Consider the following 15,378-nt stretch of genomic DNA (forward strand, 5'->3'; position numbering starts at 1 on the left):
TTTGATTGCGTATTATACCACAAAAAGCTCATTACACCCCAGTTTATCAAAGCTTAACATGTTATATTGTCTACGTAAATCAAACGATATGGTACTCAACAAAGCCGATGTAATCAGGATCAATACATAAGTGTATTATTGATAACATGTGCTGGTTATGTATAAGATAGCATTTGTATTGTGGGAATTGTAGGAGTGGGCCGAAAATACACCCTTTGGGAACGCCTATAAAACAAATATAATTCCATAAACAACAATATTTTATATGGAAACCAGAACACGTTATAATGCATGCAATATTTATTATTAGTTTGTTTTAATTGCAAATTATTTTTAATCGTGCCTCACTTGCACTTTATCTATTGCTATCTTTATCAAAAGCTTTGTTGTAGTTTTGTTTCACAGATTCATAACCGTGCCATGATGGGTTTCTTATTTAAATACTTCATTCTGCTTTCATTCCTTTTCCAAGAACAGAATATGTATCAGGTATTGTTCAAAATGGTACCTTTTTTCTAGATTTGATGAACTCTCAGAATCTCATTCACTTTACATTATTAATAAAGACAATCTTACCTGTAGTATTCCCGGACATCTCAATGATGCATTTGCACTCCCGGGCGATCTCCCGGGAGTTGAAGGGGCGGACCCTGACTGCCACCTTTACCGACGACATGGCGGCTGTGGCTTCTTGTACGCTCGGCACAACCACTAGTGCATCGGTACGGGGCCGGATTTACAACTGGAACAAAGGACCAAGATTAGTATGTGGACACAAGAAGTTATTTTGTAGATGGAAGTTTTTGTATACCAAAGAATATACTAATCAAAACTTCATGTAGGTATAAGAAGCCTCAAAGCTCCAAAAAAAGGCCTATCGAAAAGGAATCAATTATTATATTTACGGTGAAATTCAGAGTGCAAAAAGTAATAACGAGTGCAGAATAGCATTAATGAATGAGAGCTCGAGACTATATGTAATAATAACAGTCCTTCAGAAGATATTACATTTTCGAATAACTAAGATAACACTGTAAAAGTAAATACAACAAGAGCAAATGTAAAACAAAATTAAACACAAAAACTGTCTGAGATTATAAGAATTAATGTTTGAAGCCCAACTTTAGTTTAATGTGGGTGAGAATACTTTCAGGATTATCTTTCGTGTGTAGGTCACACGTCTATTGAACTTAGGGGCAATAGCGGTCAATAGAGAAGGTTGAGAGAAAATAGATGATACCGAACGATGAACTTTGCAAGGAATCTAACATTAGTATCAACATAGTAAGCACGATCATACTTTTGTCCTTCATTACGTTTAATACTCGTGTGGGGCAAAACCGTAAAGAAAATTCTTCATTATTTCAAAGTTTATTTACATTAACATCGTTATCTTAATCATGAATTTGTATAATCTTATAACGCAGTCTGTAACCTACCGCGCCCTATGTAATGTCATCGACCCGTGTTGCTCAGACGTCCATCTGCTGTGTTAAAGTAGTAGAATTCTAGATTAAATTCTGTTATTGATCTAGCTTCTAAAGTTTTTTACATTTTATCGTTATCAAAAGGTTTAATACTTGTATGAACGATTTCATTATTATGGTCAAAAGTGTCAGCAAAATTAACCGTTAGATGCTGGGCTGGACAAAACATATCAGTTTATGACCTTTTACATTTATATTATGCTTTATATAGTATCAAATAAGAAAATCATTAAAACGTTATAGTGCAGGTGCAATCGACGGCCTTATGACTGCGATTTCTTCGCCTTATTTTATAGAGCAATCTAGAACAAGGCAACTTAAACCGCATAGTGTTTCAAATTATTACTATACCGCCTCCATTGCAGTAAATTAAACAAAGAATAAAGACGACTTGTATTATTAATTTAGCATTTAGAAAACTTGAAATATACAGAGCGTAAAACGAAGAAAGCAACAAATTTCTTAAAAGGCAGACGCTAACGTTATCAAAAGGACCAAAACTAACAAGCATGAAATACAATTAATTCAAGAAACCGAAAAGCACCCTAAATGGTCCTTGGATCCGGTGGAGGAACATTCAAATAAAATAAAAAAGTCGACAATAGGGAAGAATATTCGCTTAAAGGAGGAATAAAGTCGTGGTATAATGACGTTGTCGCGTGGGAGGGTTGGAAGGCAAATGCTAACTCCTCTAGGCGATTTCACGAGCAATAACAATTATCCAACGTTCTGGAATTACTGGAAATGTTTCCGTGACGTCATTAAGACATTCCCTTCAATGGCGTTCCAAGTTTTTAGAACTGGTGCTCTGGTACTAAGGAAAATCGATTTGATGGCACTTTTTTACAATTTACATGCAGATATTGGATATGTGTAGAAAAAATTGTATCTTATTACAATTCGATCGATTCGAAAACTACAGCACAGTTACAAGTCACAGATTTTGGAGGTCAAAAAATGTCAAGACATTCCATGGTTACTAAAACTCTTTATTGAGATAAGTGTTGACTAGGAAGATGATTCATTTTTAACAGAAAATAAATAGAGAGATTTTCGATAAACGTGCTATAAAACCTCAATTAATCACAAAGGATATAAACTTGCACCATACGTAGAAAACATACAGTTTTACTCAACATTAACACCAAAACTGTATTGATTTACTCATCAACTTCCATCAAGTTTTCTAGCTAACAGTAAATCTTTCTTCAATCGACATTTAACGACACAGCTATTGATTTTCCAACGTCTAAAAACATCATTATATTTTGAAGATGTTTCTTACAAATGGCTGTATTACGGTTTATTTTTTTCGTGGCCGACATTCCTAACTGATGCTCAATTATTATACGTCACGGTACGCGCATGCGCCTTGGCTGTGGCGCGTGCGTTCTCAGCTGATCCGTTTTTTGCCCTACAATGGTATAAGTAGGGTATTATGTTAGTATGACTTATGTCAAGTTAATTTTATTTACCTACATTATTTGGTAACTATTGCTTGACCATAAAAGGAAATCAGTTTGCATAAGAACTGTGCGTTCATTGTGCATAATACTCGTTATGCATTGTTAAATAATAAGAAAACATTTCATATTGGTTTATTTTCTTTGATATTGTAACAATCAAAATAATTTTTTTATTGCAGTCAAATAAACATTCACTTTTGCATGTAGTTCAATATTTAAACAATTTCTATTTTATTATTGTGCAAACAATTGCATTGAATTATTGAACCAATTTAGTAAATAAATAAAACCGTTACCTACTCTTTTGGTGTCTCCGATTATGTAATTATAAAACGCAGCACAAACAATAACGAAAAGAGCCAATTGTATTCACTTGCACAATGTAACGATTTCACTGTAATGTCCCGGCGGTACAGAAGGCACAGTATTGTACGGACTCATGACGTTCATCACTGGATTCACAGTTGGTCCCGCGACCGACGTCTACAAAATGGTGAATGTTTTCCTGAAAACGATCCTCGCGTGCTGTAATTGGCCGCGGTCGAGTGCGCACCGAGCGTATCGAAAGCGTCGGCCACCACGGCCACTGCACTACCAACGCACTTACGTAACATCCACTGCAACCGACATCTTCCAGACCCTCAGCTAGCCTAGCATCGTACGCGAGATCGAAGGGGCGGCCATGAAAAAACGTGTCGCAGAGATGACTCACCGCGCGCACTAGCGCCACCTACAACCCTCCGAGATCGCAGATCGGTATCCGGGAAAAGCACATCGGAAGCCTTTAACCTTGGGCACTGCACTCGGCGCGATTAGATGAGGCGTGAACGGATCCGCTACGGACTTACCCGAATCCCCGTGCGGTTGCGACCGATGGCGACGATCCGAATCGCGATTTCACAAGGTTTGTTTTCCCAAGAGCTGGTTGCTCGGTCAGGTAGCAGCGCCGGCCGACATGGCGCGTCGCGTGCGGTTCCGCGGTGCGACTGCGGCCCGCCGGCCGCCTCGCCGGAGACCCCGCGGCGGAGCATGCGCACCACGCGCCCCCGCGCCTTCGATCTAACGCCGCGCTGCGCGCCCGGCTGACGCGCACCCGACACCGCAAATAACACAAACCTCACTAACCTGACTATTCCAACTGCCCGATACCTGACCAAGCGTATTTCAATTCACACTAATTGCTACTTAAAATATTCATCCCGAACATGTAATTTTTCCTTCGAGGGAAACGTCTCCGCTGAAAAGAACCCTTTTGCGACGCAATCGTATTAGTTAAGGTTCGTCGCAGTCTCCGCCTCCCCTACACTCCCACATATGAAGCTATTTGCTCAAAAGCTTAGGGCGTGATGAATTATGGCAACGTCGTCTAAATAAACATTTTATATTGACAAAGTACATTAAGGGTTAGCAGGGTCTAATTGAAAATGCAAACAAGAGGAAAGGGCCGACCAAACCTGGAATGGAAGTCGCTGTGATAATTCTAGGCACGTACGCTTTGATTCCAGAACTCTTGATCAAGTTGATCGGTGATCTGTCTTGAATTTTGATACCGGCAATTAAAATGGAACCGTAATGTACGCAAAGAATATGACTTCTAACCAACCTTGGTAAATAGGTCGGAAAGAATTATCTGCTCTACGACCCACGTATAATTAAAATTCAAAGGCTGACGCTGATTCGCCCCTAAAGAACCAAAAGCAATATAAGTCAAGATTTAAGGTTCTGACCAAAGAATAAAGAATCACAACCAAACGAAAATAAGGGCCCTAAGAAAAGGTTTCACTGACGCCAGTAGACACCATAAATCATTGCGTTGGCGAGCCTTGGGTCAAAGGACCAGACAAACTACGCACTTACACCGCGAAGCTGAAAGCGGTGACGCAATTAACTGTATCGATTGAAACTAGCACCGATATCTGGACCCGTGTAATCTACTGCTGACAAGACAACACAATTGCTGAGATTACTTCTAATTAAGATGCCTAGTATAAAGTGATTTAATAGCGCAACTATGTATGCATGCCTGCGTTCTAGAAAGGTGACGCCTCTTTGCTTCGGGCGCCGAGTAAATGCATGTTGGTACATTCTCGAAGCCCGGTATCGTTTAGAATGTTGTTGCATTTTACTGAAAAACGTTTTTAAGTAGCAAAATCACTTATGTTAGAAACCTAATTATTGATTGCTTATTTCTTGAAAAACACATACATGAAAGATGTTCTAGCCAATACAATTAATAAATAGCAATGCCGACTGTTACCGCTTCCATATTAGGCAGAATGTCTTTCGGCCACGCATTACAACGTAGCGCAGTCATAAAAGTTGTTTATGAAAGGACCCCAAACGCATCGGGTCACCTTCTTTCGAGCACCTTTTTTATATGTTTCATGTTATTGGTTTTATGCAATATCATATTTGTAGATTACTTAATTTGGACATAGAATAAATTTTGTTCTAGACGATAAAGGTCCAAGACCAATCTAGACTGTTCTAACAGGATAATGTAAACATATTCCAGCGTATAAGAAACTTTATAGACGTCATATATTTTTTTCGTGTCATGTCCAATTTACGTTTCAAAGAAAGAAAAAAAAAAAAAAAATACGGTCGAATTGAGAACCTCCTTTTTTGAAGTCGGTTAAAAATCTTTTGCAAGTTTTTTTCTTATTTTTTGTGTGATTTAAATAAAATTCCAAAACACCAACACAACATTTCAAAAGCGACCTTGAAAATTCGGTACCCTTTCAAACAAACTCGAAATGCGTGGATTCAACAGCGCGTGAGTATTTTACGAGTATATCAAACAGACCTTCGAATTCCCAGGCAGTCGGGTTTTCAATGTCAACGCACAGAGGGAAAGAATTCCTCTTCATGTCGACATAATGGACCAAAGGGTTAGTTAGCCTCTCATACAGAGAACATCAAGGCTCTTCATTACAACCATGACATTTAACCAGATTTCCCAATTTATTTTCTTTGTGCGAAATAAGAAGCTGTATTTATCCTTCTATGAGATCTTCGCTTCGTTATAAATCTTATTATGTTTGACACAATACATGGATTTTATTTTTGGTTTACAGCTTTTATCTCTATAATAGATGTGATTTTTGGCAAGGTCTGGATTTAATAAGTACATGGAATAGGTTTTAGCTGCTAAGACTGTAATAAATATGGTTTTTAGGAACCAATTTTTAAGATCTGAGTATCATAGTTGGATAGAAAATGTTTTTAGAAGCCAGTAAATCGCCTTAATGAAGGTAATAAAGACAGTCAAGCTAGATTAGACGTGAAATAAGAAAACAATGCGCTAGAACGAACAAAAGATGTGGGGGTCGTGAATGGGGTTAACGGGTGCCTTCAATCTTAATCTGACGTGGGCTAAAGCTGTTGTATCACGCGAGAGCCAGTGGCTGAAAAATATTAACAGTCAATATTACCCGTGGATATACATAGAAATAACACAATTACAAAACAAATAACAACTGTCTCTTTAAAGCAAAAAATCTGGTAATAACTACTTCAGATCGAATAAATATACCTAACTAATAAGACCTAAACTTAGATTGTATAAAAAAGGGTTCTAAACACACAGTCATCGAGCCTTATTTCAAGTGCTTTATGAATGATAAATTAGCACTGTGGTAATTTAAAGTAAACGTAAATATTCATTACACTTAATAAATAGCTATCCAACCTCTAAACGATGATTAAGTTCTTAATTCAGAAATTAGTTTCGAGATTTATTTACTTTCAGGATTCTGCGGTCTAGTATCTATGTACCCAAGTAGAATTTCTGAGATTGTTTTGAGTATTTCAAGGTAAAATCAAAATATTTTAAGGGACAAATTTGGACCCTTTGTATTTTTTGGCAGACAGGTTTTATTCAGATTTAGAAAATATGGAAATTGAACGCTAAAATATGCAGACAACGATATTTACACCATCCCATTATTTAGCTACATATATAGAAAAAAATAAAACGTAGGTTTAAAAATAACTTATGCTAAAACCTAACCCACGCTAGCGACATAAATAAACACTACTTAGCGTCAAAATTTGCACGTTAACTTGTCAGTTTTTCCATAGTTTGATCTGAAAAAAAATTCTTGAAGCGTTTTTCCGTAAACGCGAAATTAAAACCAGAGATGAACTACCACGCGTTGTTTTGAAGAAGGCGTAGGCGAGGTCTGCCTAGGAACTGTGTAGTAACGATACGCCTACAGATCAAGTATCTAGTAATATTTCTCCTATAGCAAAGTTATCCTTTACAAAAGAAGACATGGAGTTACACGTCCCCTCATTAGGTACCAAAATATGCTCTTTACAAAGAACAGGGAATCAAACAATACATCTTCAACCTTTAGTTGTCGCACAAAACATTGTTGCAAAAAGGAAGAAAACAACAAACGCAAACAACAATTTCAGAACAAAATATTTGTTATGTTCAGCTAGCAGAACACGGGACACGCATCCAACAATCCCATTGCTCACCTACTGCACATTTATACATTACGAGATCAGATTTCCGACGTCTGATTGCGTCGTTGCACCGCCCTGAGGGGTTCAGTAACAAATATTGGTATGAAATTGAAGTACTTGCAAACGCAACGCCCTCCCTCGCAATTCTCAATGGGATTCAAGCCCATGAAAGCGGAATACCTCCATGTTTCCCTGATATAGAAACGTAAAACGTTCTCAACCGATCGAGACATTCGGTAATCCAAATATTTGATGACGCAAAACGGTTCACGGCGGCCATGTTTAAACGGGAGGAGACAGAACAGTAAAACTTCAAAGTAAAAAAAGTCTTAAGGCTAAACCGTGTATTTTTTGGAAATAATGAATAAAAGACGTCTGCCTTTTTAAAATAAGGCCTTGTGTACAAAAATTTAATCTAAAAACAATAAAACAAAAACACAATTAAATTGTGAAGTCACGCCTTCGCATGTTGGAAGTCCATTACTAAGGCAAAGCAATTAAAACAACGTCCAACGTAATAGACGTGTAAATTCATCTGAAACTTTTTCATGTTAAGAACTTTGTTGCGGATTTTGTGTATTGAAAACTTGGATTAAGCTATATTGCTATAGAAAATAGGTTTAAAATAGTAGAAGCAACAATAAATGCGAACACTGTTTCTGATAATTTAATTGTATCTAATACATATTTTGAAGCTTAGCCATATCCTGTTGAAGGGTCAAAGGCATATTATTGTCACGGTCCCTGTGATTATTATTAGAAAGCGCTTGCAATCCAAAACAACAGCTAACACAACACAAACAATGACAATTATATTCTTGTTTTTCCTATTAGGTGTTAAAAGGTTCACGTACTTTTGAATACAAAGAGCTTAATGAAATGTCAGTTTTCTAGCTGGGAGCGTGTATCTAGACTGGCGGGGCTGGAGTGACATAACCTACTGCCTCGGGCATCGCCCACGTTCACAATATATTATTAACGGGACGTTCTTCAAGATATTTTTCTTCGCTGCTCCGTCGAAGAAAAGTTTAATTCTTAAATATTTTTCTGTTGTCAACATTTTATTTTTAAAACTGTAAGGAAGAAAAATATCGTCTCAATTTCATAAATTACGATTGGTTTGTTTACAAAATCAGAGCAATTTAAAGTCTGGTCTTTCGAGACGGTCTGCGCACAAGTTCGCTAATAGTAAATCTAATCAGACAATAGTTGCAGTTGCTCGAAAGTTTCCGTCTACAGAGAATTGAGGTGTTCTCCCAGTTTGTTGCCCTAAACTTCACGTTGTTTGTGCGGTATTTGCAACTTTGCAGTTTGCTGTATGCCGCGTACAATCCCCGTAAGACGTCACATCGTTAAAACAGCTTTAGTCCGTGGAGAAGATGGTTCAATTTTATGTTTATGGCCTAGAAGTCTCCCGTTTCAAGTTAAAATCTGCGCGAGAGGACTTCGACAGAAATATGCATATGTGCAGAATACTAATACACAACGTGTGTCTCCTCATACTTCTTCATGTATTATCTCAATAAGAAATTAAGAAACAAACAACATTGAAAGAATCAATACATTTTCTTCAAGACAACCAGAACGTCTTTAGGGAACACGATTAAAATAGAAATATCTAAACATATCTATAGCAACCAGTAGCAATGTCAGCACAATTTTCAAATAAGGCTTTAATTAGATACAAACGTTTCCACCGCTTCAATTAAGAACTAATTTAGTTGTTCCTTTGTCTTTGCCCGTGGGGTTAAGTTTAGGTAACTAATGCCCATTTTCACCAACAAATACCTAAATTAAGGGATCCCCTAAGAGCATTTACGGAACACTTAATAAGAATTTCGTTTTCACCAAAGTTTAGGTATCCCTTATCCATAGTTATTTATGTCAAAATTGGGAGAGCCCTTATTCTAAGTGGCACTTAGATTAAGAGATTGTTGGTGAAAATGGGCATAAGGATCTTAGTAATTGTTGGAGAAAACGTTTATAAACGTGACGCTAGTACTACAAGTCTTATAGTCTTACAAGAGCATTAAGCACCTACATTACATAATTAGTCGTTATTGTAGTCTTGGTCTTTCAGAACATACTAGTGTATCTTGTTTATTATTAAAACAGTAATTTCATCGCCTAGAGTACAGACTACACACATGTTGGCGCACAAAGGAAATTGTGCGCAAAATTTAATCGCGGAGGCTACGTTAATGTTCAGGACTTTATTAAAATACAAGACAACGTGTTGTATGAACACTTTGCACTTCATTTAATTACTCGTTTACAAACAATTTATTAGGTTGTGCTTGGTGCTGTGAAATATCAAGTATACATGGGTATTACATGACTTTTGGGTCCCAGGAGCATTTATACGTGTAAATTCTTATACAGTATGTTGTAATAAATAAATACGATATTTTATACACAAGTACCTAATAAGTAGACATATTTTTAGCCTCTTTACTGAGATGTCTTGTCGGGCAGACGTCTCAAGCCCACCTCATGAATATTTTAATATTTAGCGGTGCCGATAGTCTTGTCAAAGGGTGTCGGGTCGGCTTGTTTGTCTCACACGCGGAAAGGGAGGTCAAAGGAGATGTGATGGATGACGTCAGCACGCTGATTGATCTTGGATTAATGCGTAAAATTGTGGGACGATACTTCGCGATTTTTCGCTGCGTAAGAATATGCTCATTTTGTACTCTGAAGAACGGATTATAGGTGATCTGTTACGTAAAAAGGCTCAACGAAATCCTGTATCATACCTACTTTACTGTTTTAAAACTTTATGATTTATATTCTAACTAAATATTATGGCGCAAAATAGTTCAAAACTTAAAATAGCATTAACAATAAAACATCTAAACAGCTGCTGTCACAACAAACTCCTAAATAGGACACGAACATAACGAATTACCCAAACAGTTCTAAAATGCAAATAAGTCGGTTAACCCTTTCGCCCTTAATGTCAACAGAATAAACGCTAATTTACTGTAAAAGCGTTTTTTACTAAAATTGTGAATGTTATCGGTCTGATCTTAACGAGCGATTCTATTAGATCCGGGTTCGCAGTTTACGCTGAATCATGCTTTAACGATAAAAAACTAACAAAGTAAGCTAAATGTGTCAAAACGTGGTGACTTTATAAATATCTAAATTGGAACAAATACTTTGTGGTCCAGTGAAAACTAAACAGTGATTAGTATTGCAAAAAAATAGGTTTAAATGAGGTTTAAAGTGCAATGATCAGAATCGTATCATCTTCAGAAAGAAATGAAAATTTTCAACATAAACATTTTTAAAAGAGAAACCAGAATTTTCAAATCAAAATTCACTAAAATTGATGTTACATTTGCATTAGTACGTTCGTGCTTCGCTCACTGATGACGAGTACTTAACGATGTTTCTGTTTGAAGAGAAAAATTCAAATTCAAAAATTCTATTTCATTTACCTTTACATTTTTCGCAATTTTTAAGTTTCAGTTGAAAAACAATACCACGGCTTCCCATTCCAAAAATATCTTCAATTTTAGTTAGGTAGGTATTTTTTCGCTTATCCGATTTCCTTGTCTCGGAATTCGTATTGGAGTTCAACGACCCTCGTCGCCTGTCAAACAAGCGAAGTCCCAAAGAAATAAACTTGACAGGAATATAATCGGTAGGGATTACCCAAGTTTCTTCACAGTTCACCCATTACATTAGTGACGAGGGAGGAATGTAACAATTTGATGATTCGAATGTATGTGTATGTTAAGAATGTTTCCTTAGGCAATACAACATATAGGAAGAGTAGTAATTTTAAGAATGGCAATGACTTTTATGGATGAAGGACGTTAACAAACTTTTTTTGCACAAATACTGCAAGACGCTTATTTTTCTGACGATAATTACTTGTATATATGTTCAGTGAATATTTGGATAAAAAAATAAAATGCACAACACTATAACTAAAGTATTTTATCTGGTTCTCACACCACTTCGTATAAAAGGACCAATAAAACTCGCAGCAAAGCGATCCATTGACAATTGCAGTGTTCGCTATAAAAAGATACTTGAACCGCGTACATTCAGTTTCCTAGTCTCGTAGGTGTCAGTCCCCCTCGGTTCGGGGACTACGGGGGCATTGCCCATATGCCCCACAGACGTTAACGATCCCTCTTCGAAGACGATTAGTTTATATTAGCTTTCCGAACATCCATGAATGGGGACTTAGACTTAAATTATTTGAACTCCACAATTAGATTTAAATAGGAAATAATAGGCTAGATCTTGTCTCCAAGCTAAATTCACGCATTAATTGAAATGTCGCTGACAATTCTTGGGTAAACAAAAGAAAACGTAATGAAAGGAAAACATTTACTCGGCATTAACGTTGACACATTATGTCTCATACGAGAACAATATTAACTGAAAGTATTTGTTTACACATTCAAACAAAAAATAAGTGCGATTTCAAACATAAAACTGGTAACTCTTGGGGATTTTTTCAGTATGGCAACGTTAGGAGTCGAGATAGCTATCATATATTTACGTTAATTCCATGTAGAGTAGAATTTATTTAGCATAGACAGAGATAAGTAAACAGAATGTAATTGGGTTATGTAAGATTGTTCTGTGTATGTATGTGTGCGGGACAAAGGTCACAGCATCGTACAATCGATATTACCCAACATTACACCGCAAGGATGGGACGGGATGAAATCATTTCCCCACAAGATAGCCTGAAGGATCCGATATCACAGTTTTGTTCAAACACGACCTTAGAAATTGGTGAATTAGAAATCTCTACCGGGAAACTCGACCTTTCGAGGATGTAGCTTTGTGTAGACAGTAAAATCAATATTCAGTATTCTACGTCCTAATATATTGAACAAGCTTGCGGTTGATACATATTTACTTATAATAAATACAAAAGCAAAAACAATTGAAGTTATAGAAAGCACAAACAAAATTGTGTACATTGTTTAAAAGAGTTTAAATCAGGTGGGCGGCATGCCTGTATGTGCGGCATGCATGTAGACCTGCTACGCACACGCGTCGTAGCGCATCTACGCGTTTCGTAGTCATGTGCTACGCCGTCACGTCACTACAGGAGCGGCGATTTGCGTCATCAGTATTTGTACTGACAATATTTTCACTACTAAAGCTTTGAACTTGAACTAAATAAATGTTAAAATGGCCCTGGGTATACAAGACGTCTTGAGAGAACTATAGATCTCTCTCGAAAGCTCGATAGGATATTCAGCCTAGGCTATTTTCAAGACCGTTAAAACTTTGTAATTGGCACGTTCGCAGAATGATTATATAAGACCGAGTTTTGTGTCAGAAAGTTTTGCTACTATTATAATGGGACTTCCAAATTGTATGTTATTTAATTAAACAAGTAATTAGGTTACATCGGCTAATTTAAATGTTTACTGCAGACATATTACGTAAGTTTTACAAAACAATGTTTAGTGTTATTATTATTTTCTTTGTTACAATTTATACGAAAGGCTCATCAAAACCGTTTGCAGACAACGATTATTCTAATACTCAGAAACATAGGGACCCTTTCAACACAAAAATTGACTACTAACTTTACGTAACATTATCCTATAAATAACCGTAAGGTAAACGTACCAATACTCGTCGGATTTTGGAAATCATCGACTTTGAAGCGCTGCTGTGTGTTAAATATTCAATAGAAAATGAAAAATTTTGCATGACGTGATAGAGTATTTATTCGTTATTCTAAGTAACTAATGCTTTTTTAATCATTTTCATGGATTTATGTACTTATTAAGGCAAAAGTAAAAAAAGGGCGATTTGTACCAATAGTCGTCTGATTTGTACGGATACTCGTCAAATATTCCCAGTACTCGTCAACTTTTAATACTAATGTAAACTCTCTGCTCTTGAACATAAAGTTCAAGTTATGTACATTTTTTTTGTGCTTGAATTTGTAAAGCATACTTATACCTTTGAAACATTATAATATTATGGTATGGTATGGTACGGTATTCAATAAAACAGATACATAGTTGCATTTTAATTTATATTCCTATCTATCAGACGCTTGGAATCACAAAATCAGTCTATCAAATATATTTCGTTATCAATCATATAACCATGCAATCATGTGCATATGTAGCACGAGTAAAATTATTACTATTAAAATATTTAAATTGTAAAATAAAATAATTTGTTTTCACAAAAAATAAAAGCCACATTCATTTATATAGCTTTCCGCGTAATAATTGCTAACATTCATAAATATGTAGGTAAGGTTGTCATTCATCAAAACTTATGAACTGCTTAGCGCATGCTAAGTACGATTTGCAAATATCTCTATAAACAGTTCAAAAAAATCTGTTTTAAAGGTATGAAACAAAATTATTATTACAACTAAGCGTTCAAACCCAATAATAGTAATATCTAATAAGACCCGCAGGGCATCTGAGGCGGATGACGGGGAGTAGCGACCCTACGGGGCTATATATACCGAGTGCTCCAGGGAGAGTATACTGTCCCCCACCTCCGGCCGGCCGGAGTGAAGCATGACGGAGGATAGGTCTCCCGCCTCTTGGCTTGCCTTCATTGGCCGACCAGAGTGGAGTCGCTAGAGCAGAGTTAGCAGCCCTGCTCGGAGGGTAGGTGCCTCGTGGTAAGTGGCGAGTGGGCCGGTGATGCTGGACCCACAGGGGGCGCGTGATCTACGTTTAAAGTCCACCGAGGTATCCTCACCCTTCAGCCGCTCATGTATTGCCCTGTTGTTGCTATTCAGTGACTGATTCCCGGGGGTCCAGTAAGTGAGCTGGCGAGCCTCCACCTGCCTTTTAACATGTATTTTATACATTGTCATCGGCAGGTGCCGTAGTTCCTATAGTTTCCTATATCCTAATCCACTAACATCCCAACGCAATAGCCCAAGTAGTTTTCCTCCATAGTTAGCAATAGTTTAGCACAGAACCGGAGATTGTCGTTGGGTTCATTTCTATAGTATATATCGTATATACAGGGATAATCGTCAATTTTGTGTCACCCTTTCATTAAAGTTGTCTCAAAAGGGCGTTTTAAATTTTCTTGCTGCATCTGATGTTGTGGCCCCTTGATTTACAGCTTCTATGACTTTTAAAAGGCCCTCTTGCTTGTAGTGTCTTTCAGTCATGATCTTTCAATTACGATCATGCAATCACTAAATAATAAATAAATTATGTCTGGACACATTTTCACATACGGTCGGTTAGCCCCATGGTAAGTTATTAATTAACTTGTGTTATGGGTGCTAACACAACTGATAAACTACATATAGCTACATATATACGTATTTATATTTATAAATACATATTGTAACACCCAGACCACGGCCAACAAACATGCTTATCACACACATGTCGACCGAACTGGGAATCGAACCCGGGACCTAAGGTTCGGCAGTCCGGCATGGTGACCATTGCGCCATCGAGGTCGTCAAAATCACTAGGTACATACAATTTTGAATAAAAAAATCTTACTTAAGATTACTTTTTACCCATCAATATCGAATACGACAAGCAAAGAAGTGACAGGGATGGACGCTATGGCATCTGTTTTTTTTTAACGTCTTCAAAAATCATCAAATGACCCCTTCCGCTGTGGGTTAGCAGCGGTGAGGGAGTGTCAGACTCTTACTAACTAAAAACCGTCGTGGGCCTTTTATGTACCAGGGCCGCGGTATCTCTTTCGAACAACCCGCAGCAAGCTATGGCATCTTAGTTTTAAAACTGATTATAATATTTTTTGCGTGAAAACTATGTAGTTGAATAACATAATTTTTATACCGGCGCTATTAAGGCACGTTAGGGAGACGCGGTACAATACGCGTGATGACATGCAGTTATTTCGAACGAAAAGCGTAGTGTAAGAACAGTCAATTTTTGCTTGCCACAAATTGTAATCCAAGCGTAGTAGAAACAAAGGCTAGTGGTAGTTGTACC

The 15,378-nt window shown here is 37.1% G+C and overlaps 1 protein-coding gene across 3 annotated transcripts in view; it reads right to left on the reverse strand.

Annotated features, from left to right (window-relative positions):
• LOC124638807 (kinesin-like protein unc-104) overlaps window positions 1-15,378 on the reverse strand; it is a 104,331-nt gene that overhangs the window by 53,803 nt on the left and 35,150 nt on the right. For all 3 annotated transcript variants that reach the window (XM_047175916.1, XM_047175914.1, XM_047175915.1), the window contains exon 3: window positions 577-742. In XM_047175916.1, the coding sequence (XP_047031872.1) occupies window positions 577-676 (100 nt within the window). In that variant the 5' untranslated portion in view covers window positions 677-742. The remainder of the gene's footprint in view (window positions 1-576; window positions 743-15,378) is intronic.

The sequence above is a fragment of the Helicoverpa zea genome, chromosome 18 (assembly GCF_022581195.2).
Source record: "Helicoverpa zea isolate HzStark_Cry1AcR chromosome 18, ilHelZeax1.1, whole genome shotgun sequence".
NCBI classification, from domain to species: Eukaryota; Metazoa; Arthropoda; class Insecta; order Lepidoptera; family Noctuidae; genus Helicoverpa; species Helicoverpa zea.